The sequence below is a fragment of the Aphelocoma coerulescens genome, chromosome 10 (genome assembly GCF_041296385.1).
Source record: "Aphelocoma coerulescens isolate FSJ_1873_10779 chromosome 10, UR_Acoe_1.0, whole genome shotgun sequence".
In the NCBI taxonomy this organism is placed as follows: domain Eukaryota; kingdom Metazoa; phylum Chordata; class Aves; order Passeriformes; family Corvidae; genus Aphelocoma; species Aphelocoma coerulescens.
Window position 1 is genome coordinate 3,488,643 of NC_091024.1, and position 26,278 is coordinate 3,514,920.

At 40.6% G+C, this 26,278-nt stretch overlaps 2 protein-coding genes across 2 annotated transcripts; both read right to left on the reverse strand.

Annotated features, from left to right (window-relative positions):
* Positions 1–2,188: 2,188 nt before the first annotated feature.
* Positions 2,189–5,075, reverse strand: C10H15orf40 (chromosome 10 C15orf40 homolog). Its single transcript, XM_069025564.1, has 4 exons — positions 4,989–5,075; positions 4,783–4,909; positions 3,860–3,987; positions 2,189–2,987 (listed from the first exon to the last, which is right to left on the reverse strand). Exons 1-4 carry the CDS (start codon positions 5,058–5,060, stop codon positions 2,895–2,897), a joined length of 420 nt encoding a protein of 139 aa, XP_068881665.1. The 5' UTR covers positions 5,061–5,075; the 3' UTR covers positions 2,189–2,894.
* A 403-nt stretch (positions 5,076–5,478) lies between these two features.
* On the reverse strand, positions 5,479–18,871 carry BTBD1 (BTB domain containing 1). Its single transcript, XM_069025616.1, has 8 exons — positions 18,438–18,871; positions 13,410–13,566; positions 13,063–13,168; positions 11,452–11,649; positions 11,004–11,196; positions 10,376–10,463; positions 7,482–7,628; positions 5,479–6,604 (listed from the first exon to the last, which is right to left on the reverse strand). The coding sequence occupies exons 1-8, from the start codon at positions 18,836–18,838 to the stop codon at positions 6,446–6,448; spliced, it is 1,449 nt and encodes a 482-aa protein (XP_068881717.1). The 5' UTR covers positions 18,839–18,871; the 3' UTR covers positions 5,479–6,445.
* Positions 18,872–26,278: the final 7,407 nt, after the last annotated feature.

The following is a 26,278-nucleotide window of genomic DNA, read 5'->3' on the forward strand; positions in this document are numbered from 1 at the left end:
ATGTTTAAATAACTTAATTATACTTAAAAATTGCACTGACTGCCCAGGCCTGCAAGCAGTAAGATACTGAATCACCATCAGCCAGATTTTACTGAAATTGGTCAGACCATGCATTAGGGAAAGAGGACAGTGTTTGATTTCAATAGTTGAGTAATCATGTAGCTTAATGCACATGGATAAAGCAGGTACAAGTAAAAGTTAGGCAGCAACTGGCACCACAATGTTAAATTTTTAAATTGGTCCAGGAATAAGAATTTATTTTGAGCAGGGATTTGTAAAGTGTTTTGAAATTCTTGGAAGAAGCTTCTTACAATATCACAAAGCTCTTCTCTATTAAAAACATACTCTGCTGGAGTAAGGGATATTTGCTACCACAGTTTTTTCAATAGAATGAAAGACATTTTACTGTGTTCATGAAGAGACAGTTGACAGGTTAGGATTTCAATGCAAGATTTGTAGGAGCTACGCCTAAATCACAGTTTTGGCATTGTTTGGTCACACAAGTTGCTTAACCCTTCTCTACCTCTCTTTTGATATACAGTGGACCAGCAGTTCCTGCCTCCCAAGTATTTCACCAGGTTACATAAATCCACAACCAAGATGTTAGGGATATGACTGGAAGACAGCACAAAAACCACTGACATAAGAGGCTGTCAGATATTAAATATGATTCTATGATTCTATATGGCAATACCACAGTGTTACTTACACTGCCATTCTAAAATAATTTTGGCTACTCATATTAAATAAATTGTACATTCCCAGCATGTAAAGGCTTTATTTGCCACACTACTAGAATTCAAGTTACTTTCATTGATTAGGAAAAATAAATGCAGAATGCCAGCTGAAGGTGTTTAGGAAAGGTGAAGAAACCAAGGCAGAAGCCAGCAAAGCCTAGGCAGAACATGTTGACAAGACAGAGAGGGCACTGAAAAACTAAGTTAGCTATTGTAGATAATCATCATTGAAGATCAATGTACTTCAGAGACTGTATCTGTCCACACAGCTCCTCCCTCAGTCTGTGCCTGAAGTCATGGGAAAGTGTAATACATTATTTCCATGGAGTATAGAAGCTTTCAAAGAAAACTTTATAATGTTGCAGCATCCAATTCCAAATGTAATTTATAAATAGAGAATTCCTCAGCCTTTTTATTGTTGTTTTCTACTCGTGATAGGAAGTTTAGGAAATAAGAGAAAAAACCCCAACAACAAACAAACAAACACCACTTTGCCTTGGTTTACTTTGCCTTAATTTTTCTGCAAGACACGGTACCCCTCTGCTGGGCAAGAGCAGATCTAACAGCAGAGAGGGGTGAACCAAAACTGATGGAACAGTAAAACAAAATCAGCCTGTGCAGACTGAAAAGAAAAGTAAGGAAAGAGGACTGAGGCAATGTATGGCTGCCCAAATGCCTGAGAAAGTAAGGGGCTCAGGTGGAAACCATTAAACAGAATTCAGAATTTAGACTTATTTCTCCAGAAAGTAACATTTTTCATAACTTCTTTAAAATGAGTCGTCTTGGAGCTGTCATCTTGACAAACACCAGTGCTCTAATTCCAAAAGCAACCACTGCAATATTTAGGATAACAGGAAACTGAAAGAATTCCCTAAAGCAAAAGAATTTTTGCCCATGAGAAAGCCAATTATGAGAGATGAAGCTTGTACAGTATCAATCTGGTAATGCATCTGCATAAATGCTTATGCATTCATAACATTATTTTCCAGGACAAGCTATGACAAACCTTAAGCAAACCTTCAGAACAGTTTATCTTTTTTCCTTTAGCCATTACATTCTTTTTAACATGACAGCCACAGGACAATTGCAGACATCAGCAGTGATGCAGAGGCAAAAACAAGCCCCTACCAGAAATGTGTGATATCACACACATTTTTTGGGAAATGCCAGTTAAATCTTGCTCTGACCTCTGAAGAGTGATAAAGAGAAAAGCTCAGCCTTCTTCTCATCAGCCCTGAAACTGGAGTATAGTTGCCCATTTTGTTTCAGACTTCTTGTTCTGTTCTACAAATGACTCTGCTCAGTTCTCTAGGGGTTGCACAACTACTCATTTTTGTACTACTCATCAGATTGTAACAAAAGGCTGTTTAAGAGTAGCATTCCATTACATGACTTCTAGGAAACAACTTCTTTCTTTGTTAAAAATATAAACACAATCCAAACTTTGGTAATACTTTTTGCCCCTTTTATTAAAAACAATCATTACAGGTAACATACAACTGGCACAGATACACATGATCATATCTCTACCTTTAAGGAATCTATTTACAGACTATTACAAAGTGACCCCAGGTGTGCAATTACTGGGTTCTGCATTGGTTTTTCATACTGAAAACCTCTGGTTTTCTTTCAGTTGTTCAGGTGATTCTACTTTTAGCTTTTCTGTGTGATCAACAACAGCACATTGGCTTCAAATACATTTATTTTAGATGTCTATAAGTGCCCACAGTGAAAAGCTGCACACAGTACCTGCTGTAAGGTATCAGAGGGAACAGTCTTCTTTATGTCTCTGCCATCCAGACTTGTCCTTTTGTACCACTTTTCACATTGAAGGCTGTCACTCCAAGCCTCTCACTTTGTTAACCAATGTTTGCTTCACTAAGAAAAACATTTCCTAAACCATTTGTTTAGGGACCAGGAAAGAGGACAACTCTTACCCACAGGAAACTCTCCAGAGCAGAAGGAAGTCTGTAGTGACAGAAGCAGATACAGCATCTCAGTTTTCTAACCAAACCTACAGAAAAACTTCAGCTATACAGGGGGAAAGAAGTATCTCTGTAGTCATTACCCACATTCTCAACAGCACTACGTTAAGTAAGAACAAATATCAGTCCATATACCAAGATGCACTGTCCCATTTCCTGCTCTTGTTTTAGGTCAACTGGAAGCTTCTTTTTTCAGTTTTTCTAAAATCTCATCTGGTGTCATTGATACCAAAATCTTCACCACTTTGTCACGTGATTTACCCCCCTGGTTCAGACAAACACAGAAAAAAAAACTATCTTTCAGAGAATTACCCTTTAAGTTAAGAAAACAGTGCTATTTGTAAAATGTTGATAAAAAAATTAAGCAGTTTGCCCGTGATTCAGGAAAAACAAGACTCAAAGCTTTTCATCTCTACCTTTTCACAACACAGTGCTCAATTCTTTGGTCATCTTACCATTTACCACTACTCTTTAAAAGACTTCTACAACTACTCTGTTAAACCAACAGATAAAAATAAAAAGCACCATTTTTCATTGTGCTCTTATGGTCATAAACTATAAATGGAAATGGCTGGAAAGGCTGACTTCAAGTACAATGAATTAATAAAATAAACTATTTATTCAGTGCAATGAATAAAACAGAGTTTCCACTCACTGAAGTAAAGACATGTAAATTCTAACACAGAGAAACTCTTGAGGTCCAGCTACAACCCAAGTGCTAACATACCCTCTTGCTTATATGTGACAGTTAAATGTCAGAACATTTTGACTCAAATACAGAAGTTATTTTTTTTAAAAAGTGAAAAGTTATTAATAAAATGCACATTCTCTGCAAGACAAATTTTGTGAACTCATTTGACATGAAAAGAAGAGAATCTTTGAAGAACACGGAACACATGAATTACAGATTTGCAAAACATTATCATGGTAACTCTTTTGATTAAAGGATCTCAAGATCAGCCATAGTTCTTCCTACACTAAGTTAGTTCTCAATGAATCATTCCATTAACTCAACTAAACTTTTTGAAGTGTCTTTCAGACTGAACTTGGAGTAACTCCCTGTACTCAATGTGTGAGTTTCAAAATCCTGAATTTCAATTGCAGTAGGGCAAAACTGAAAGGAAGAAAAGGAAGTACCTTCTCTAAAGTAACGTCACTCTTCTTCACTTCAAGCACCTTAGAGAGGTAGCGACACAGCTCTGCATTTGCCTCCCCTTCTGATGGAGGGGCAGCAATAGCTACACCTACTGCCTCAGCCGTCACATCTGTAACAAATAGTGTGAGGAGTTTATGCTCAAAATATTTAAAACAGCTAGTCACTGTTCCCTAAAAATGAATGTTTATGCTTTCAAAAGCATTTTAATTTAAAACCAAATAAATGTATAGATTAGCAGGATGACATTTCCGTATTTCATAAATTCCCTCGACTGTCAGCCAGTACAATCAAATATAAACCCTTGACATCACAAGCAGTGAAGCCTTCATGCCGTATCAGAGTGCAGTCATGAATTACCAGCCTTCTCACACGGGGGCACCGCTCGGAGCTCCTCCCAATTGCCCATGCTGGTGCAGGTGTTTCCTGCTCGGCACCACGTAACAAGACTCAAACCAGGTTACCGCCCCAAAAGCCGCTCGTTAAATTAGCTGCTCAGGGAGTTACACTGTCAGTAAGTTCCCTGTGTCCCCAGCGGAGCCTGGACACTGCCACAGCCCGCGGTTCTCACACACACGCGGGGTGTGAAAGCGGTTCCAATGCGTGCAGGCGCAAGCCCAGGGCTGCACAGGGAGAACACGGTTTATTAGAGCGAACTTTTACGGCTCTAATAAAACCGCACAGACTCCTGGGACACAAAGAGCCCGCACTAAACCACGCGTGCCAAACCGAAGGGTTTAGCATCACGATTCACCCCGTGCTCACCGCGCCACCCAGCGCTGCACACGGGGGACGCCAACCAGCTACTCCCGGAGAGCCGAACTACTCGCTTTAGTTTTCGGGTGGGATTTTGTGCGTTCCCTCCCTCCGTCGCTGCTCCCCAGCGTGCCCCGGCCCACAGACCCACCTGTGACGGCGCTGCAGCGGGCGCCGGGCTTGGCGCGCACCGCCACCCTCACGGAGCCGCCGCCCGCCGCCACCACCGGTCCCGCGGCGGCGCCCGGCTCCGCGGGCCCCTTGGCGGCTGCTTTTCCCTGAAACAGAGGAACAGGCGCGGTCACCGCGGGCACCACCCGCCCCTGCCCCCCTTCCCTATCCTGGCCCTGCCCGCACCTTCCCGGGCATAGCCCTGCCGCACCGCACCGGCGCCGCCCGCACCCGCAGGAAGCCGGCGAGGCTCGGCATGGCCGGGGCGGCCCTTCCGGCAGCCGCGCTGGGCCCGCCCCGAGGCGCCTGCGCGCTCCGCCCGCTCCGGCCGGGCCTGGCCCCGGCTCCGGCTCCGGCTCCGCGGCGGCTCCTTCGGCTCCGCACGGCCCGGCCCGGCCCGGCTCCGGCTCCGGCTCCGGCTCCGGCTCCGGCTCCGCGGCGGCTCCTCCGGCACGGCCCGGCCTGGCCCTGGGCCCGCAGCGGCTGCTCCCGCACAGCCGGGCCCGGCCCCCCCGTCCGTGCCTCGGAACAGCCCCGCGCCCAAGGATAGGAGAGTGCACAGAGCTGGGGATTTGACAGACACTTGTTCTACACACGGGCTTAGGACACTCCAAAGCTGCATGACCGCCCGGCCTTCCCGCTTAAGAAAGGAAATTTTCTTATTTTTTCTCCTGCATTCTCAAATTATTACTTTAGTATAACTTGGGGGAGGGTACAGGTCTTTGAACACGAAGACATTCTGTTACTACGTGGTACATACTGCAAGACACTGAATACTATATATATACAGCAATTGCATCAAATTATTGTATGCAGTCTATAAAACTCGTTGCACACAAATAATCCTTAGGTTTATACTAATTTTTTTTAGTACTAGAATATCTGATGATAAAATAACATCATTACAAGTCTTGTATTCTCATTTTCACATTATACATTTTTTTATAGGCACATATGTATATACAGTGGCTATTTGCATAACCAGTTCTATATTCCAAAACAGCCCTTCTGAATTAAGAGAGATTAGGAGAGATCTGTTTGTTGCTGAATCTGAGTTAGTATTTATTTCTTCAGTGCAGCTGCAGATACTCTCTGCAGTGCAAAGTCCATTAATTCTCCATGGCTCTTGGAAAAAGTCAAGATGATGGCAATATGAGTCCAGCTTTGCTGATGTACTTAAAAAAAAATACAGTAGCAATCCATGTCCATAGGGTCAATCCAAGGTCATTTTGGAAAGAAGTGCAAGATGGGACTACAGCAGCAGCTTTACTGTCTTTTAAGGACAGATTGGAAAAAACATACACAAGTTGTTCATAACAAGTAAGAATTTTCCAGTTCAAAAAATGAATTTTACTACATGAGAAACAAAGGGGTGAAAACACAAAGTAATTAATCACAAGGTACTATTAAAAACAAACTTTTCAATATACAGGGTACTTATTCCACTTGACATTTTGTTTAGAGGAAAAGCTAAATTACAATCTACCAATAAATGCAGGAAAAAAAATTGCTTTTCTGGTAGCCCTCAAACAAATTAGTTTTGTTTTTACACATTGATGTAATTTCACAGAATTTTTAAACTGCTGCCAATAGTGAGCTGAAGTCCACTGACACACCAACACATTCCAGATCATCATGTAAAACTAAGTATAAAATATTATTTCTGGTATCTGTCCATCTTCTATTGATGTACCATTGTTGTTACCTGGTGAACTATAAAAGACAAAGCATGTTTTGCTAGCAGTAGGAGATTCATGGATCACTTTCTTCAAACCTTTTGTTCCATAGTGGGAATCAGGACCCTGAAAAACATCACAAGAGATTAGCAACAGAATGGAAGCGGGCAAGACCTAAAAACTGCTGATGTTCAAACACTACTGACTCAGGCTATTTTAGTAGTATAAAATTTCTGTACCCACATCACATAAATTATGTACAAAATCTCAGACAACAGAAGCAAGGGCCCTGTGTCTAAATAACAAAAAATATATTTCTCTGACAGCAGACTTAAACCAGTTGATTTTATCCAACTACTAATGAATACTTTCTAGTATTTCTCCTTATCACAAAGGTTGTCTATATTCTCACTTAGTTCCCTGCCTCAGCTGCTTTTAATGTGCAATATTTTTTCCAACCCACTCAACTCTGGTTTCTGTATTGGTAATTATATTTAGAAGAATATTAAAAATTTTTGGAGAGATAAATTTGTCCACAACACTAAGGGGAGACTTTCTGAAAACAAGTAATTCTTGCCTATTATTTCAGCACTAGTATATAAAAAGTGATGAAAAAACAGCTGTTTTCTTGACTTTAGCTAGTGGTTAGAATATCCTTGAGAAAAGAAATCAAACTTAAATTTTGATAGAGAGCTGCCAGATTACATATTCTAGATAGTGCTTTTTTTCTCACACAGAACCAGCTATTAGAACTCATTCTAACTCCTACATCAAGCAAAAAAAGTGGGAAGGCACAAAGGATCCAGTTATGAATTCCATGCTGTGGCACAGAAGAGATGTAACAGTCTTACAAGTTACAGTGGAGTTTTTACTACATCCTTCTTTAGCCCTAAACTTAAAACAAATTCAAGATCTAGAAGACACTTTCCCATCAGAAGACTGATAAAAGAACAAGTCTTGCATCAAAGTTAACACTTTCTTCTGTCCTGTTAGACATTCTTACTTTCAGCGTTGCACAAGCTGTGTAGCAAACCGTGGGCAGAATCTCGATGGGCTCTTTGAACATAACTCTGAAGGTACTGGCTGTTCCATCACAGCTAAATCCAGTGTCATTCTGTCCTAGCGTCTGATTCTTCTCATAATCAATTATCTGGACAAAAGCATGAAAAGTGTATTTTTATGTTGACAAGCGTGAGAAAGGTTCTGATTGTATGCACATGAGAAGATTACAAGCAAACACTTGCCTACCCCACCCTGCCTAACTGCAAGGACAGTGCAGTCTCAGCTGGAAAGAAGCTGTGATTTCCTGATACCACTGGAGCTGACGCAGCAGGTCGGAACAGTGGCTCACGAGTTTTACGAGGGCTGTGGGCGCTGCTCCAGCCAGGTTAAAGTCTGTGCTTGGGAGATGCAGAGTAGCTTTCAGACCTTCAGCTTCTGACCTTCATATACAACATCTAATCCTGTGCTTGGATTTGCTGATCTCTGTACACATACACAGCCCACATGAGGGAAGCTCGTTTGCTGGCTGTGGCTAGTTTAGAAAACAAGGTTTTACAGAGCATGTAGGCAGCCAATGACACCTTCATAAAAGAAAACATGAACTTGTGCTGTTATGTTTTATACAATTTATTTTTTATCTTGACTCAATACAAAAATTACACTCAGAATACACCGTATTTATTTTGGCCTCAATTTCAGTGGCAAATAGGAATCACTAGTTCAAATGCAGTAATAACAGACACCTCCCTTCCCATTTTGGATTGCAATCCTGATCCATGCTGCCCAATACCTCTTGCAGAAGTTGGATATCAGAGCTTTAGAGTAGAGCACTTCTCGTGATTACTGCACTAAGAAGAATCCTATCAGCTTGAATAGGTTATTATTAAATTGCCATATAATTTTTAGTATTACACAAATGAGATGAAGCTTTATTCTAGGCAAAATGTACTTTAATTTTTTCCCCAGCCACAATCAATAGAAATATTAACAATTACAATGCTGAAGTCCTAAGCCCTTTTCACATAAAAGATGTATTTGCAAGATACATTATCACTACTTTATGACTAGTTTTAAACGTTTAACTCTCTGAAGCTCTGCTAGAACTGATGCAGAGCCAAGAAGAAAGCTAGAGGCACAAGACTTAAATAACTGTCTGAAAAGATTGTGACAAGAAAGTTTCAGATTCATCAGTTATTAGGGGTACTTCCAGGATAAAGAAAAACTATATAAGATGGACAGCCTTAATATGAACCATAAAGGTTTATTTAGTCTTTCAGTTTGAATCAGGAAGATCTTTTTCAAGTGAATTTTCTGATCATTCCCACTTAATATGCATTGGTTTGCTCTGAAAATATCTAAATTATTTTCAGATTAAACAAATCCAGCAAATATCCTGAGGGAATACACCGAACGCTTGCATCTGCTAACAGGAATTCAGCTGAGAGGTTCAAAAAAGGGTTTATATGAAGTAAAAATCCCCAGGTATGTTTAGTATAGCTGCTAGGTTCCTGAGATCAACTCTTTTTGTCCTAAAGATCCTGTCTAGTGCACTATGCTACTCATTTACATGGATGTATAGTTTGACAAAACCAAACTGAAGGTACTTCAAATAGAGGAATTTGCAAGTGAGTTTTTAAAGTGAGGAATGTGGAAAAGCCAAATTCCTTCAAAACCTCATTCCAGATACATTCTGTTTGGAACATCATTAAGAGGAAAGGCACAACACTTTTTCCTTAAGAGACAGAAATCCCTATCCTTAAGTACAGAGTAGTCAGATAATAATAATAATCATCATATAGGAAGCAGAAGACAAATTTTCATTTAAACAGAATGTCCACTAAGGAACTGAAACAGCAATTCCAGCACATGCTAGAAGTCTAGAAAGATAGGGACAATAGAATTTCTGCCCCTATATGAAGTCACAGACTATTTATTTCACAAAATTTCTCATACACCTAATAAATCAATGTGGCATGATAGTACCAGGTTATGAAATACACAGCACAGGGTAAAACTGTGCCAGTCATGGAATGCTAATATTTGTTATAAAGCTTAGAATCAAAACAAAACTAATCTCTGCAAGAAAAACAATTCAAATAGACTGAAATTCCACACTTAAAAAGGAAAAAAAATAGAGTGCTGGATCAATACTACTAGAAGACAATCCTGACCACAACATGCTAAGGGATCTAATAGGCCACAAGAGCAGGAAATACAACTTTAGTGGTGTCTTCAGTTACCCGCTGGGACCGGGCAAGGGTCACATCAGGACACGAAGCAGGGGGACATTTTTAGATGCTATCACTGGCCACTTTTTGAGCCTGCTAACCAATTGCTCAGTAGGAAGAAACACATCCCTTGATTTGGTACTGAGCAATGAGTAGGATCAGATTCAAAACTTTATAATGGAAACACTATGTAACAGTGTCCATAATATACTTAGAGTCAACACTCCCACATGAACAACAAAAGCAAATCCCCCACAGCTTTGCTAAATTTCAAAGAGAGGAAAATGAGGAAGCTTGTTCAAAAGAAACTAAAAGGAACAATTAGGAAAATCAAATCCTTTTAAGAAGCATGCAGGCTACTGAAGGACATAACATACCCAAGTACTGTATCAATACATATCTCCTATTAGGAAAAGCTTGAGAAAAGCTGGATGTTGGAAAACACCTACACTGAAAATGACTGAAGGACAGGAGAATACAGGAGAAAGGGAGCAGAGTTTCACAGTGTTCTTCCTTTTGCCTAGTCACCCACTTATTCCCACTTGTGACAAAACACAGCTTAGACTCCTGACCTATCGATTGCTCCCTCCCAAATATAGACCAAACCTTTTGCAAGTGCTACAAGTGTAGTTCCTGTACAAGCCTATTTAAACATAATACACTGTACCTGTATATTAACTTGATAGTCTGTGGGTCCATGAATAGATCCATATAATCCAAATCCCACTATGGAAATTCTTCTGTTAACTGTGAACCTGGTAAGGCACAAGCCAAGAAAGGAATTCAAACAACTGTGGTGAGTATGTTACCTTATTTCAAGTAGGAAAAAAACTCCCACTGAAGAGTAGGGAAGCAAACTAAGAATGGTATTGCATTTCTTTTTTAAATAGCATTTTTAATTTAGATTTCAATACTAAGAAAAATACTTTGTCAGCTAGTTAAAAGCTTTGCTAATTCCTCAAGATATTCAGTATTACTAAACAAAACATAACCAGATTCTTTTCAGTATCTCCAAAACAAATACACATAAGACTTGGTATTTCAAAAAGGAATATACAGGTAACACCCAATCATTCTAGAATGCACCCAATCCTCCTAAACCTCATTCTTTGCTAGTTTGTATTTTATATGTGTAATAGCCCAAGTTATTAAAAAAAAGGGAAAAGATCAAACGTGTGCAACAGAGCCAGCATGTTTGCAACTATATCTTATATGAAAATGTCAAAGTTGAATGATTTGTTCCCTTTCTTCCCACACATTTCTGCCTCTCCTTCAAATAGTTTCCGAAGTCCTACCTAATCCGGTCGCTTGTTCCACTGTAGCCCCAGCGACTCTCCACCTGCTGGAACCTATTAATGCTGCATTCTTTCCCTCTAAGGCAACACCTTGGGCGGTCAATATAATCTACTTTAGGTTTAGGATTGACAGTAAAGTGCAGAAAGAGATTTACTACTTCCCGATCCGACAAGATTCCAGATTGAGCAGGGCCTGTGAAAACATAAAACTTCTAAGATGATTTGAAGGATTACCCCAGCTGTTGCATTTAAACCACACATATTCACAAACTGAAGACAACAACATTATTTTCCAATGGCCAGAGCATAATCTGCAGAATGTTTTGCTTCCATTTGTGCATCACAACTCTTATTAGTACAGTATTAATAACAGATTTGAGTGTTAAGCATCTAAACACAGTTAGACAGTACTGAAAGATGGTCTAAGACAAAGAACTCCAAAACTCACCTGCTGCAAACTCTTCGATAGTCATTAGTGGAAAACGGATTAAGGAAAGGGCTCTTCCAAGGACTTTTTGTTTGTTCCCAAATGTCACAGGCAGTTGTTGTCTTTGACATTCTGCTTCTGCCCAGCGAACAACAGCTCCAAAGAGCCTACTTTCTCGAATACTGAGAGTGTCCCTTTCTAGAACTGCACATAATGTATCTAAAGACAAAACAGTTAGCAGCTTTAAATCAGTTTTCATCCAAGGCAGTAACAGTGCTACATTATGTAGCTTAAAATACTGAGCACACACTAACATTTATAATAAGACTATTAGCTTTGCATATTGTTACATGTTATATGTGTGTATATATGTATTACATATAATTTACCTTACATAAAAAGTAATCTCTCAATGACACATAGACTTCAAACTAAAAATTAATTTTCCTGCTATGAAGACAGCATATGAACTTTCTTCTTGATTCCTAAGAGTGTAACTAACCTCTGTAGTGATAACCAATATCCCAAAGAATTTCCATGGCTAGGGCAACATCAAAACTGGAAGTGACCAAGCAGTGAATGCACACTACTGAAAAACCAAGTTACTCACACTGACACCATCATACTCTCATCTGGGCAGCCAGCTGCCCATCTGGATCAACTATAGCCACAAGCAGCAGTGGTGCACACAATACCAGTTTAAAGATACATGAAAGTGATCTTAAGCATTGACATATTTGCCATCCACAAAGCCTGAAGGTGAAACAGAAGATCTGAGGCAAGGTACGTTTTACAAAAGCAACTTATCCTGTATTTATCACTCCTGGCCTTCTTTGAATAACAGGTATGCACAAATTATCATGGAATACAAGTAAAAAAAATAAATGGGTTTTTATATTCTGAATCTTGTGTCTTTGGGAATTTTTATCTGCCTTGAATTTAAGTAAAGCATGTTTGCAGTTATAGAAAATAGCATATTAGAAAGTCAAAACAGATTGAGACTTACCAAGACTATAGGTCACTCACAGTCTTGGTACAAATCCCACTGAACATGAGTTAACAATGACTTTACAATTTCTTTAAGCAGTGAAATACCTTCCTTCAGTCTGACTTTTTCCCAGAATCTAGCTGAATTGCAGTAAAACCGTAGACACACAGAGTGGCAATGAAATTGAGTAAGCAAATTTACAACTGCTAGCTTTTGATAGAAGATTAAACAGAGAAACCAACAGTTTATATATTAATTTTTTAAAGCAGGTTCCATTAATTGTACCTGATCTGTGCAACTTTGAATAGATAAGTACCATGTGGCAGCAGAACAGTGTGACTCCTGCTGCACATACAAAGCAGGTGTGGATGCCTCAGGGATGAGGCACAACCCTCAGCAAGTGAAAGCTTTGGCTTCAACGTAAAGTGTGGTGTCACCACAGTGGGAGCCCTGGGACACCACCCCTGCTCCAATGGGGACACAATGCAGTGGAAGCCAGCTCAGGAGTGAAGCTCAAAGGAAAGCACTGCAGGGGTGGATAACCAAGAAGGGAAGAAGTGCTCGGGACTCTGTATACTCAGATGGGGGAAGGAACTATCCTGGGGTACTGTGATTTCATGCTTGGAACACTCAGAGTGACTTACCTATGTCGATATCTGTAAAGCCTTCTGCACTTATGGCATCCATTGTGCTTTTGTCTATTGTGTCAAGACAAAGACTAGCAAGCTGAGGTTCATCAAACAAACGAGCCTGAAAAGATAAAGAAATGCATCTTAAGCATAAAGCTGACAAACTGCTAACCTTAAAAAGCAAACTTTTTACTCTAGTATAGACATAAATTAAAATAGAATGATTTGTCTAAGTACTCTTTGTGTTTATACCTTGAAGAGCACTTAAAATCTCAAAGGAGTACATAATTAAGGAGAATTTATCATTTCCCTCCAATTACCAATTTTCCTAGTAAATCAAAATTAAGCTTAAATTTACCTACTTGAGTAAGCAGCATAAAGGCATTATCTGCTCGGAGATGCTTTGTTAGGAAATCCACACAATGTGCTTCCAGGGCAGGGACTGCATACTTTTTAGCAGTGTATAAAGTAGTCATGACTGTTTCTGGACCAATTTGAACTTCATCTGAATAAAGAAACCTATAAATAAATACACAAATACAGATCATAAAAACATATCTTTAGCGGGCAGCCAAACACAACAATCTCTCTGCATTTAGAAAACAGGCCAAAGATTTGCATTGTATACAGTGCAACAGTTGACCTCACTGCATTTTTATAAATAAAGAAGCTAAGTTAAAGGGTTGAAGAAAGACTATTATGTTAACCTAATGGCATACATTTGTTTTAAATATGTATTACTCCCTCGGACTGATCTGGCTGTACTAGTTATACATAGCTCCCCAACTGTAAACAACAGCTGAGCTGCAGAATTACTTAACCTACAAATGCATGCTCTCAGTTCATCAGGAGAATATCAATGCACAACCCTCTATGGCTGTATTCTTGAAATTCATTTACTGACAGTGTACACTGGCTTCCCCTCCATGAGGGAATAGTGTCAAGGACTTAAATTGTGAGAACATCTTATGTCAAAGTTACCCCTCTGTAGTATTCAGAGAGGAAAGGGAGTACATTCTAGCAGATGACCTTGACTCTTCTATTCCTGCCACAGCAAAACACTCTGGCTTGTCTCTACTGCTTGAGGCAAGAGGATTGGTTAAGATTTTAGCATAAGCTGTGAACCAGAAGATAGGAGCCTCCACCAATACCAGGAAAAACCCCCATTTCCTGAGCAGTTGTTATTTGAGACTAGACAAGATCAGATCTATTTTAAGGTTCTGTATGGAAACGATGACTTTTTAAAAATAACTTTTCTTACAAGTGACATTTAAGATAATTTTAGCAAAATTTCATCAGCCTTTCAGATAACAATCAAGAATAGTCTGTGATTTACAAAAATACATTTGTCCCCAACACATAGGTAATTAAACATAAAAACCAAGGCACACTAGCAAATGCAAGAATTCCACAAGGAAAACTAAGCCTTTCCTTTATATTTCTTAATATTTGTTCTTCAGAACATCCTGGAATGAATGACACATGGAAACAGAAGGTGTGTTTAGAAGGTTTTTTAAATGTAGCAATAAGCAGTTTGTATCCAACAAGAGAAACTTGTGAAAGTAACAGACTTGTTAAACCTCCTTGCAACATAGAGAAATCAAAGTAATACAAACCTAAAGTTTCACAGAAGTTCTTCACTGTTTCCATTTCTTATACTACAAGGAAATTCTAATTGTCAGTAGTTGCTAACACACACTAAATATAGTGTCCAACATTAAATTTGCTGCCACAATACAGGTACATATTTACCATTACAAGACTCCACTCTTCTCAAACAGCCAGCTTGCACATCACTTTGGAGATGTGAATGATACTCTAGATTAATTTTTTAAACTGGATTTAAATTGAACAGCATCTAGGAAGAATTAATTTAATTAAATGCTAACTTTTTTCCTAAGTAAAAGTTTCATACAGCTCAATTAGAACTGATTTATGAAAGCTACGAACTATTATTGTCTGTTGATGAAAATGATGGGCTGACTTGCTAGTCACAACTGCTGACAAATTTACTTTTAAGAAACTAATATTTCATAGGTACAACTTTTGCATACTAAATTGACAAGTTCTTCATTAAAGCACTAGAACGGTGCATTTACATTTTGGTTCTAAGATTTAAAATAATCAGTTTAATATGCCATAACTTTCATTGTATGACTTTATAGGAGCTTAGAGTCCAAATCATCTAAGTTGATTAAAAGGCTGTAAAAAAAAGCAATACTGCCATGCAAACTACAATCTACATTTTAACTAATCAAAAAAAAAAAAAAATCCCAAGTTGGTTTTGGAACATGATTTTGACTTTATTCCTTAAGTGAATCCAATCTGAAGCCAATGAAGTGACACACCAGAGGAGCTCATCTGGCTTGTGTTTCACTTTCTGCTCTACCTTCTAAAGAAACAGGGTGCAGTTCTAGGTGTGTCTTCCCTCTAAAAAAACCCTGCTCATATGTGGCAAGAGCTGTGTCTCTGTTAACTCTCCCCTCTGTGGCACGCCTGAACTAGCACAGCTTTATGTTTACACCACTGTTCCTCCTCCACTTAACTCAGTGGCACCGAAGATCACTTATCCTTATTCCCTCCTCTCTTTCCCTTTGAGACACAAACAACTTAATCTTATTGGCATGCAGGATAAGGGAATGGGAAGCTGGGGGGTGTATGTGCATACTGGAAGAACATTTTTAATGACCAGAACAAACCATTTTTCCAAGTGACCATTCAATCATTCAGTCTACATAAGTCTCTCATACATTTTATGCTCCTTTTCTTTACTCTCAGGTTAGCACTTCCTTCTCCCCTGTTTGAGCATCCTCTCAGTAGCTGAAATGTTTTCACCATTATAAAAGTACACAGGAATGTTTTTTTCCTGTTAGTCATGATTACCCCTCTATTTACTGCTTGCCAAAAGTCTCTGCAAAGATTTTTTAGAAGACAGACTGCTAATTTGTGCCATGTCATCACTTTCCTTTATCCTATGATCAAAGGACAAGTTAGCTTACTGTAAAATATGAATGAAAATTTAAAAAAAAATCTTATTAAAACCAACAAAAAGAAACCCTAAAGCAGAACCCTACTGAGACAACTTGAATTTTTTTGATCATTGCTATTCAATTTGCAGTTAGAAACAGGAAAAAAAAAGTTGTTTCACTGGGAAACAGATCCCAACTTTGTGACTTTGATATTATTTCAGTTCTTAAGGATTTATCTGTCAAACTACTTCTTTTATTCATCAAAAAATCTTTGACTTTAATTTAAAAGTAGCCTTTGCCAGTAGATCTTTATGAAACATAAACTATAGACATGACTTGACAAACCACATGAGTAAATAAAATGGAAATGAGCTGAGGAACATTAATTAGAAAATTATCCTTTTAAAGTTTTGCATTACTTAAACATTTCCCTGACCTTATGTTCATTTGCTATGTGTATTCAAAGATGCTGACTTAATTTCTAGCCAGTATACCTCAGACTGCTATTTGCAAACATAAAAGAAATGTCCTGTGAAGGGTAACTATCATTATGTGACCAATTTACTAATGATAGATAAAAGAGGCCAACAGTACAAGGTATCATTCCTGCCTCTTTCAGTCAACACCAGGAAAAGACCCCATATTGTTTCCAGCATGGAAAAAGTCCAGTACTGGCATGTATTAAAGAAGTTCTCCTTAGATATGTTTTTAACAAGGTATTGCAAAGTATATTAATTTCAATATAAGCTGAGAGAAATATACATAACATGGAAAAATGTCCTAAAAAGCTGGCACAGACAGCAAACCTGAGATGTTTCAGCAGTCCACCAGTGTGGTGATACTCAGACAAGATACAAGCATAATCAGTTTACTGATGCAAGCCATTACGCACTGGCAGCTCTACCGACACAAGATGGCTTTTGTTTGCTTCCAACAACACCTCTTCGTTCACTTCTACAGTTTTGAAATACCATGCTTCTTATCTTTACTTAGAAATCTCTTAGAAATCTCTGTTTCTGTGTTTCTATTTTTACCCAGACAAACTTCTCTGATTGTAGCCACTTTTCACTGTCCAGTGTTTTTGCACATATACAAACACGAACATGTGCACTGTCATTTACTTTTAACCTTGGAAACCAATCTGCTCTCATTCCCCTGCACAAACTCTCCACCTTTGCTAAAAATCCACTCACTAATTGTAAAAACCCACTAAGAACAGCTCCTTTGCTAATAGCAACAGAGAGACATTGCTGCTGCATGGGGGTTTGCCGGGTTTTGTGCACATCACTTGCTTCAGCTCCTGTGTCCATGATTACCGAAGGACTAGGTGACTCTTTTAATTGTTCCTATCTGTTAGGCCTCAGCAAAAGAAGAAAGTTTGCCAAGACTTTGGAGTTTTTCCTATTACAAAAAACTTTGAGTCTCTACATACTTATTTCCAGGCAATAATATTACTTGTTTCCCAAATCTTCATAACAGAGAACTGCTTTATGTATTTTTTAGTTTTGCCTAGCAGTGGTTTCTTTGATAATAACCTTAAGGTTATGCAGTTTAGTCGTGTTACCACACCACAGCCCAAGGCACAAATAAACTATTAGTAATTGTTTCTATGAACACCATAAATTTTATTTGCCACTACACTGAGTAAAGAGAAATGGTAGGTGAACTCATCAGTTTCGTGAGCATGCGAACTAGCAGATCCTATTCTGCCCAAATAGAAATCACTAACACACTTTATATCATTTTTGCTATCACTGCACTCCCAGTCTCACACTCAGATGGTCTGGGAGTAGAAATCAGCTGGTTACTGCCTTCTGCTGCTTGTTCCCTCTCTGCCCAAGTATGACTACAATGGGTGTTATTATGGCAAAAATATGTAACAACTTATAACCATCGCTGACAAAGAAAAGTGAACAGGAAGATGACTCAGACTTCAAAGTAAGTATCAAATTTCAAGTAAGTATCAAATGAAACGAAAAGCTTGGTACAACAGCCTCTGTCCCTTCTTAGTTATTAGAAGATGGCTGGATAGTTGCAACACCAAGGGGACGCACTAATTCTCATCATTTTACTTAAACAAACCAAAACATTGAATCCAAGAGCCCAACCAGACACCCACCAAGTGCTTCCCTAAACGGACAGTCAGCTGCCATGGAATTAGGGCACTTCTCTTGGGAGAACAGTGCAGGCTAAAGAGCAAGAAGGGACCAAAACACGTTGGAGCGTAACCTTGCGTGGAGCCCACAGGGAATTTCCGCGCCTTCCCCGCATCTCCCTCCGGGGACGGGCAATAGGGAAAGGCCGGGCTCCGTGGGGACAGGAGCCGGGAGGGGCCGCGGAGCGAGGAAAAGGCACCGGCGGCCAAGCGGGGCCCCGGCGCGGAGCCCCCTCCGTGCGCGGCCGCCCCCGCCCCGCGCTGACCTGAGGAGCGCCAGGAAGGCGGCGGGCTCCACGTCGGGCAGCTCGATCTCGGCCGAGGTGGTGGCCATGCCGCCGTTGAACATCGCGTCGAACACGGCGCTGCCGGCCGCCAGCACGAACCGGTGGGCAGGGATGCGCTGCTGCCCGGGCCCGGGGGGAGCCGCCCCGCCAGCGCCGCCGCCGCCGCGGGCGCTGCCCTTGCCCACCACGAAGTGCACGTCGCTGAGGAGCTCGTTGGAGAAGAGGAAGGCGAAGCGCTCCCGCAGCGAGCCCTTGGTGGCCTGCCAGTTGTACAGCGGCTCCCGCTGCAGCACCGCGCCGGCCTCGGCGGCGGCGACACCCGCGGCGGTGCCGGGCGGCGTCTCCGCGGGCACCCCCGGGCCGCCCCCCGCGGCCGCCATCGCCCTCGGGGCCGCGCCGGGCCGGGCCGCGCCGGCCGCTCCCTCAGAACCGCCCGACGTCAGCGCGCGGCCCCGCCCGCCGGCCCCGCGCACGCGCCGCTGCCCCCGCAGGCCGGGCCGGAGCCGCCTGGTCTGACCCGGGATGTGTCCCTGGACGTGCCCCGGGATCTGACCCGGGATATGCCCCTGGACGTGCCCCGGGACTGTGTCACTCGCCAGGCCCGTCAAGGCGCCTGGGACCGCCCTCGCGGACGGAATGCGCTTCCAGGGCCGCGGAGAAGGAACAAGCGGACGCGCCGGGTACAGAGCGCCGCGGCAGGCGCGGAGCTGATAACGCTGCCCGTGGGAGCGAATCGTGGCAGTGATTGTGTTTGGGCACGTGAAACGCAAATTCATTTTCATAACGCCTGCTTCGCTGTGGTGACAGGGAAAACAAGGGCTGGTGGCCTATTTTAACTCTTTCTGAAGTAACGTTGAAACATTGGCGGCTTTTGGCACACACGCCTTAGAGCCCTTGCGCACGTACAGTGTGTCTCGACATTCCGTGTTTTAACTTCTGAGGAGAAAAGTGGAAGCAGAAGAGGCCGCGGCGGCGGTGGCAGAGCGGCAGTGCGGGCTCGTGCCCCAGCAGCGCTCGCACATCCACCGCCCTTGGAGCAGGGGCGCGGGGAGGGGAATGAACCTTCACGGGCTGTGCGCTGTCGTGCTGGCTTTTAGGAAAGAAAGGAGAGAGGAATAAGGAGTGTTGGCGTCTTCCCAGCCCTGTCAAACCGCTGCTGGTGCAGGACTGAGGCAGTTCCTTTTGCCATCTGCTGGGGCTGTGCTGTAACCACAGCGGCGATTTCCACGGTGGCGCTGGGAGCTGTTTGTCATAGCTCCCGACCTGTCAGCATTTATGGAAACGTGTGGCTAAAAGAGGAATAGAACATGTCACCGCTCTGCATTCAGGTTTATAATTAGGACAAAACTGAGACCAAGCGAATGTGGTCCGTTTCGCAGAACAAGTTTTTGAGAACCTTAAGCAAGATGGAAGCAATTTCAGCAGGGTAAACTATAGTGGGAAAGGGCACCAGAAGATATAGTGTACCAACCAGAAAGCAGCAGCTAGCTTTGCACAGAGGCTATATTTAAAAATATAATCATACTGCTGACTTAGAAGAATGAAGGTATCGTCTCTGCACTTTTCTTTTCCCAAGGTGGGCAAAGAAGGGAAAGAAGGAGAGCCCCACATTCCCTTGATAGCTTAGGGACAGAGATGTGAAACACTGACACCATTGGCACAAATGGATAATTTCCATTGAAATGGACCTTTTTTTTCAGTGATGGGATGACCTGGGTATTAATGAGCGTTTCTGTCTTTTTGCTTTTATTGTTCTGTGCTCACTCACAGGTTAATCTGTCAGCTGAGAGCCAAGAGCCGTGACTCCTCTGCTTAGAGAGGACCTTGTTTGCAAAAAGTGTCAGTAACACTCTGGAGGAAGTTAACAAAGATGGAAGAGGGCTAAGGAAAAAGGGAAAGGTACACCAGAGATCTAAAAGGAGGTCGGCTGGGGCAAAGTGTGCAAGACAGCTTCAGGGATGAGAAATCAGTCATAAGAAGGCAAAGCTATGCAACATAGGAAAAAAATGGAAAGACCTATGTGATGGCCTGAGAAAGAAAATGGAGAGAGAAAATGAGGGGGAAAAAACAGAAATAAAAATAAAATAAAATAAAACAAAAGTCTAAAAAAACCCCAAACAAACAAAAACCAAAAAAGGAAAGGAGACAAAGAAAAGGAGAAATGTGACCAGGATGTCCATCTGATCTCTTCAGCTAAATGCCAAATGCACTAATTTAAACAGTTTTGAAAGTGAGAACTAAGAAAATATTAAGTAAAATATTTCCTTTTGACACTGGGCTTTTATTCCTGTAGACAATGAGCCTCAGACATTTGTTTCACCTTGTAATCTTTGTGCTAGCTTCCTTGAAAAAAAAAAAACAGCCAGCTTTTCTTTGGCATTCTCAGTGGGTGGATCACAGCCATTTTTAAATGTGATGTCATGGGATTGTATTTGCCAGTCCAGATCAGAAATAATACACAATGCTTTTCCCAAAAGGGCTACACATGAATGCCACTAAAATGCCATCCCATTATTTACTTTCTTAGTGTGTTCAGGTTTTGTCTAGGAAATATAGCAGAAATTAGTATAGGAAAAAGATATTTATATAAGCAATTCCAGAAAAAAGTTTTTTGTTTGATCTCATGTATCAAAATAGTTACAAATCAAGGGCTGCAAACAAAAGTTCAACAGTATTATGTTGTATAGCTGTGAAGGTTGTCCTGATCTCTAGCCAGCAAAACAGAAGGTCAGGGAGTGTCTACACTTTTGAGCAGCTCATTTTTGAGGTCTACATAATAGCCTGAGCAAGCCCATGCTGACCTGGTGCCTTTTCTCTGTGGAAATTGTGAAGGAAGTACTCTCTGAGTCTTGAGGTTCCTTTACCTGTCAGCAGGGACAGAGAGCACAAAGTGTGTTTACACGTACTGAAGAAGAACCAGAGAATGCCATGATCAAACTGCAGGGATTTTTGAGATACCTGTGATGCCAGGGATGTCCCAGAGCCACAGGAATGCCTGCCCTGTGGCCCTGGCCTTCCCTGCCCCTGAAACGGGGCCAGTTCTCAGAGAGCAATCAAAAAGGTTTAGGTTACTAAGAGTATTGTTTTCAATCATTTGTTGCTGAAATGATTTAAATTCTCCTCCCTTTCCTTCTTTTCCCCACATGAACTCAGCTTTGTGTATGCTCCAAGGAGCTGTTTGTTGTTATGATCAGAGTTTTTGAGCTGGCACATATTTTCACAGTGATTAGCAATTGTTCTCATAAGCAGTTAGCATCCTTTCTCTGCTTCAGGAGGGAAGAGAATAATTCAGAGTAAATCACAGATTTGTTTCTGATTAAGCTTCCTGGCTGGGGCCATTTGATGACACATTTTCCTTTCCATGCTCAATTAGACTCTTAAAATCCCCTACCTCTGATCCCTGCCTCTGCTGTGAATGGCAGACATGCATATTACTGTTCCCATCACTGAATTAGCAGTAGCATTACCGTTGCTCAGATGTGTAATTTTTAATAACTATGGTTAATAACAACAACCACAAAAACAATGTTATCTCCTTGGGCTTTTTCTTGTGGTTGTTATGGTTCTCTTCTTGCATTAGCCTGTACTGTTGGGATGTGGGGTCTGAAGATAACAGGGCTTTTTTTTGGAGCACAGGATCCACTCAGGCACAGAAAACAGTCTTCCATCTGAGGAATGCTAAGGACAGGGATTAAGTTTTATTCTTATGTCTTGTAAAGTGCCTGTATAATGTTGATTTTTAAAAAGCCATAATAAGAGCAACTGGTATTTTTTTCTCTGCTATGAATTCACCCGTATTCTAAATGTGACCATGATAAATATGCAACTTTCTCAGAATTTTAAAAATTCATAATTCTTTGCCCTATCATTTCTACAAGTAATTCTTGTGTCTGAACATTTTATTGCACATTTTCAGCTGTGCTGGCTAGCTGTCCTGGAGTATTAAGGTAATTATGTGTCTTGTGCACTGTATTATATTAATACTTTTCTCATTTTTAGTGATAATACTAATGATTTCTACTTTAATTTCTATTACTGTATTGTAATTATTACTTACAGTACGCTGTTGCCATAAACATTCCTACTAATCAAAGCATTTCTGTGAAAATTTTCACAGAAAATTGTGGCTTAGAGATGTGTTCAACTGATACAGATATGACATGGAAGTTTTTGAGGACTCTGGTTGTGGAAGTAGCTCTTTCATTTCTCATTTGACACATTTATGTATTTCAAGAACATACAGCAAGGGGCAACAGCAACATTCATCACATCTTTTCTCTGAAAGTAATTACAAAACAAAACCAATTATTTAAGCCACAGAAGATTCTACTCACCACGTACCTATTTTACATATAATTTCAAATACTGACATGGCTGGTTCTATGAAAAAACCTATATTTAACATATATTTTAAAGCATTAAAAATATTCTGCTACTCCATTGCTGGAGAAGCAAAGGAGAGGAAATTATTTTATTAGTTATTACCACCATGTCTTTATGACTGACCACTGACTATTTTGTGAAGCTATTTACCTTTCAATCCCTGCTAAATGTGCTGAGGCACAGCAGTGTTCCAGAGAGAATCCTTATTTCCTGCACTTCTACCAGGCTATTTAACTAGCTGCTTAATTTCCACATAATTAACAAGATTCTACTGAGAAATGACACTTGCCTTTACAGTTCAAGACAAATAGTACAATTGACATGCTCCCTTTTAATATAATGCCTATTAATTTTCCTCTGGCATGTCTTTTTTCCTCTTAAGATCATTGTTTGGTGAATAGAGAGGTTGTAGCACAAAAATCAGCTCTGTTTTTAAGATAGTGATACTCAATTTTGTAAGTGGAATGGTCACAAATCACTAATTCCTCCTTGGATTCTTCTTTGATGCTGTGATTGCTGCTGGTGAATCCCCCCAAATCCTCAGCAGATCATTAGCACATGGCCTCCTGACCCCCAGTTCATACCATGTGAGCTCTGATGCACCATGCAGCCTGAGATTTACAAGACAGCATCACTTATCACCTGTTACACCCTCAGCTAACAAGAAATTCAGAAACAGAAGAGGTTGGCTTTAAAGCTGCTAAAAGATTGCAGTTATGTGTGCTCTAAGCTGCTCTCTCAGCAAATTAACACATTAACAAAAGACCCAAACGTGAAGCTTTTAATTAATCTCTTAATTCATCTCTTAATCCACCATATTTATCTGGACTATTGGTTACTGACTCCTCTTGCCTTAGAATCTCACTTGTATGTACAGGAAAGTAGACCCTCCAAAATGTATCAGCTCAAATTGAATGACACAAGTTGTTTTGTACCAGGATGGCATTTTGTAGCTGGCATCATAATGCAATGAAAGCTTGCTGCTTGGCAGAGCCCTGTGTGAACACATGAGCTTCCAAGAGATATAAATAGTGTCTCTTAATCCTTGCATTGATCTTCATGAGCTTGCTTAACATTCAGCTACCTATGTTTGTTTAGATTACTTGGATTTTGATTTAAAATTAAGACAACTATGTCTTAATGTAATGTTAAACCCTACAAGTAGTCATGATTCAGTGGGCAGTTATCAAAGATAAGAGGTGTTTCTTAGGCTAAAAGTAGACACAAAGACCTAATGGCCAGTTAATCACCTAGTTTGTAGCTGACCATTAATAAATACATATTTTTACATTCTCCACATTCTTTTGCTGGCGCACTTACAAATGTCTTCTCAGTCCTGACATCAGAACTGATCTGCCACCGTTTAGTACAGAGACAGGAGAGAAACAACTTCTATATTATAAAAACTGATTAGTGTTCTAATTGAGAAGCCAACAAACAAAAAAGCCCAAGCATATTGCTCATGAGTTGAGCACTGCCAGCACACAAGTGGAACTGGCTTCTTGCTGTGGTCAGGATTCCCAATGAGGAATCTGACATGTGGCATAAGGCTGCTACTTGTGATTTGACAGAGTTGGGTTGCCTATTTTAAAATGACTATTTAGACAGAAATGATGTAGCTTCTGACATGAGAATGTTGCAGCGTGGTCAAGGATCACCAGTTTTGGCGCTGTGCTGCTGGAAGTACTATCTTTCAGATGAAACATAAGTTGAGAACTCTAGGAATCTCTTGTTGTCAATCAATATGATCCTTTGACAATTTCTGCATGGGAAGGGGTCCCAATTTTCATGTTTTCATTACTCCATTTTGCTGTCTGAAGCTTCACTGCAGTTTGGGTAGCCTATATGTATTTTTCAATCTTATTCTGACATCTAATATTGCAAAATAGTTAAATAGTTGTTTGAGTTCCTACAAGTCAGGGCATTCACATGCCTCATGATGATGTTACATTTATAAAATTCAGGAGGGAAAAAAAAAGAAAAAAAAGATTTTGCAACACCAAGAAATGAATATAATTGAGTATGTGACAGGGAGCTGGGAGGTTACACTTATTCTGGTGACAGCAGCTTATCAACAATGCTTTCATATAACACTTTAATTAGTAATTATGTTGTTAAAGACACCCTATTCCTACCTTCATTTTTATATCACTGTTCTGGTACATGTGAATAGAGGGTGGTGTTTCAAGCAGTTGAAGTTGAAGTTCTTCTTTCCCCTTCCTCCCCCACAAGAACACTTAGAGTTGTCAAAAAATGCATGTGTTAGTTTTTGAGGACTCCTGGTTTTCAAGTGAGGGTGTTGTTTGATCAGTGAGATCATTTGCTCTTTGACTTAATTTCTGACTTAAGCCTAATTTTGAGCTATTTGCCTTTGGGGAAGTTGATCAGTGATTTTGGACTGCTAACCAAGCAAGTTTTCCTTTTTCTGTAGAACTGGTTTCAACTGTAAAAATAAAGTCACCCAGAATGCTGGTGGTTTTATTTTCTTCTTAAAGCCTGAAATAGAAGCCAGGATATTTTGGCACAGAGCAGGAAGGCCAGAGTTAGAAGGAACTGTAGCTAGAAAAAAGAAGATTTCTGATATGGAAAGTGTGGTATACCAGAATCCACATGTTCAACACTATCATGGGTGGACTTGGGGGCCTCCTCTGTCAGGACATGGTAAGGAAAGATGGAGCTGGAAGGCTCACTAATGTTTTTTTCATAGGGTGAGAGATTAAAATGAAAGGGGAAAACATGCCCTTTTGAACAAACACTTCAAATTTCCCGTTTCAGGGGTTGCTTCTGCTACCAGATGCTCATAATTACTTTTCTAATCAAAAGTGGATAGATCTCAACACAATAGACTCAAATAATGCACCTGTAGAGTTGAGTTGCTATGTGATTACCATAGGATGTGCCTTGACATTTTCTACTCAGAAGTTTAATAGGACTTGAGGAACAAGCTGGATGCAAATCAGAGCTGGAATATACTGGCAGAGTGGTAAGGAAGAAGTTTCCCATATAGTGTTTGACTTCAGAGACACACGAACTGAGAAGCAAAGCTTGAGACATGAATCCTGAGACTGCACTGTGGCAGCTGCATACAAATAAGCAGCCTATACATTTGAAAGCTTGAGAAGTAAACTGGCTGTGCATTGAAAGGTAGGCATTTGGAGGTGGTAAATTTAGCCCTGACTCATCCAATGGCAATTTTGACACTTGGGTGGACTAAATTACTTTTAGGAGTTGCATCATGTTTTTACCAGATAGTTTGATTGAGCATGGTTTAACCCATTTGTATACCTATGGCCAGATTCTAGATCTTTCTCACTTGAAATAACTACGCAAGGATTTGTTTGTGTGTAATACACAGGGCATAGATACGTTCTGTGAGAGATGTTATATCAATTAGTCTGTTGCTTAAACTGACCCAATTTACTGTAAAAGACTTAGAA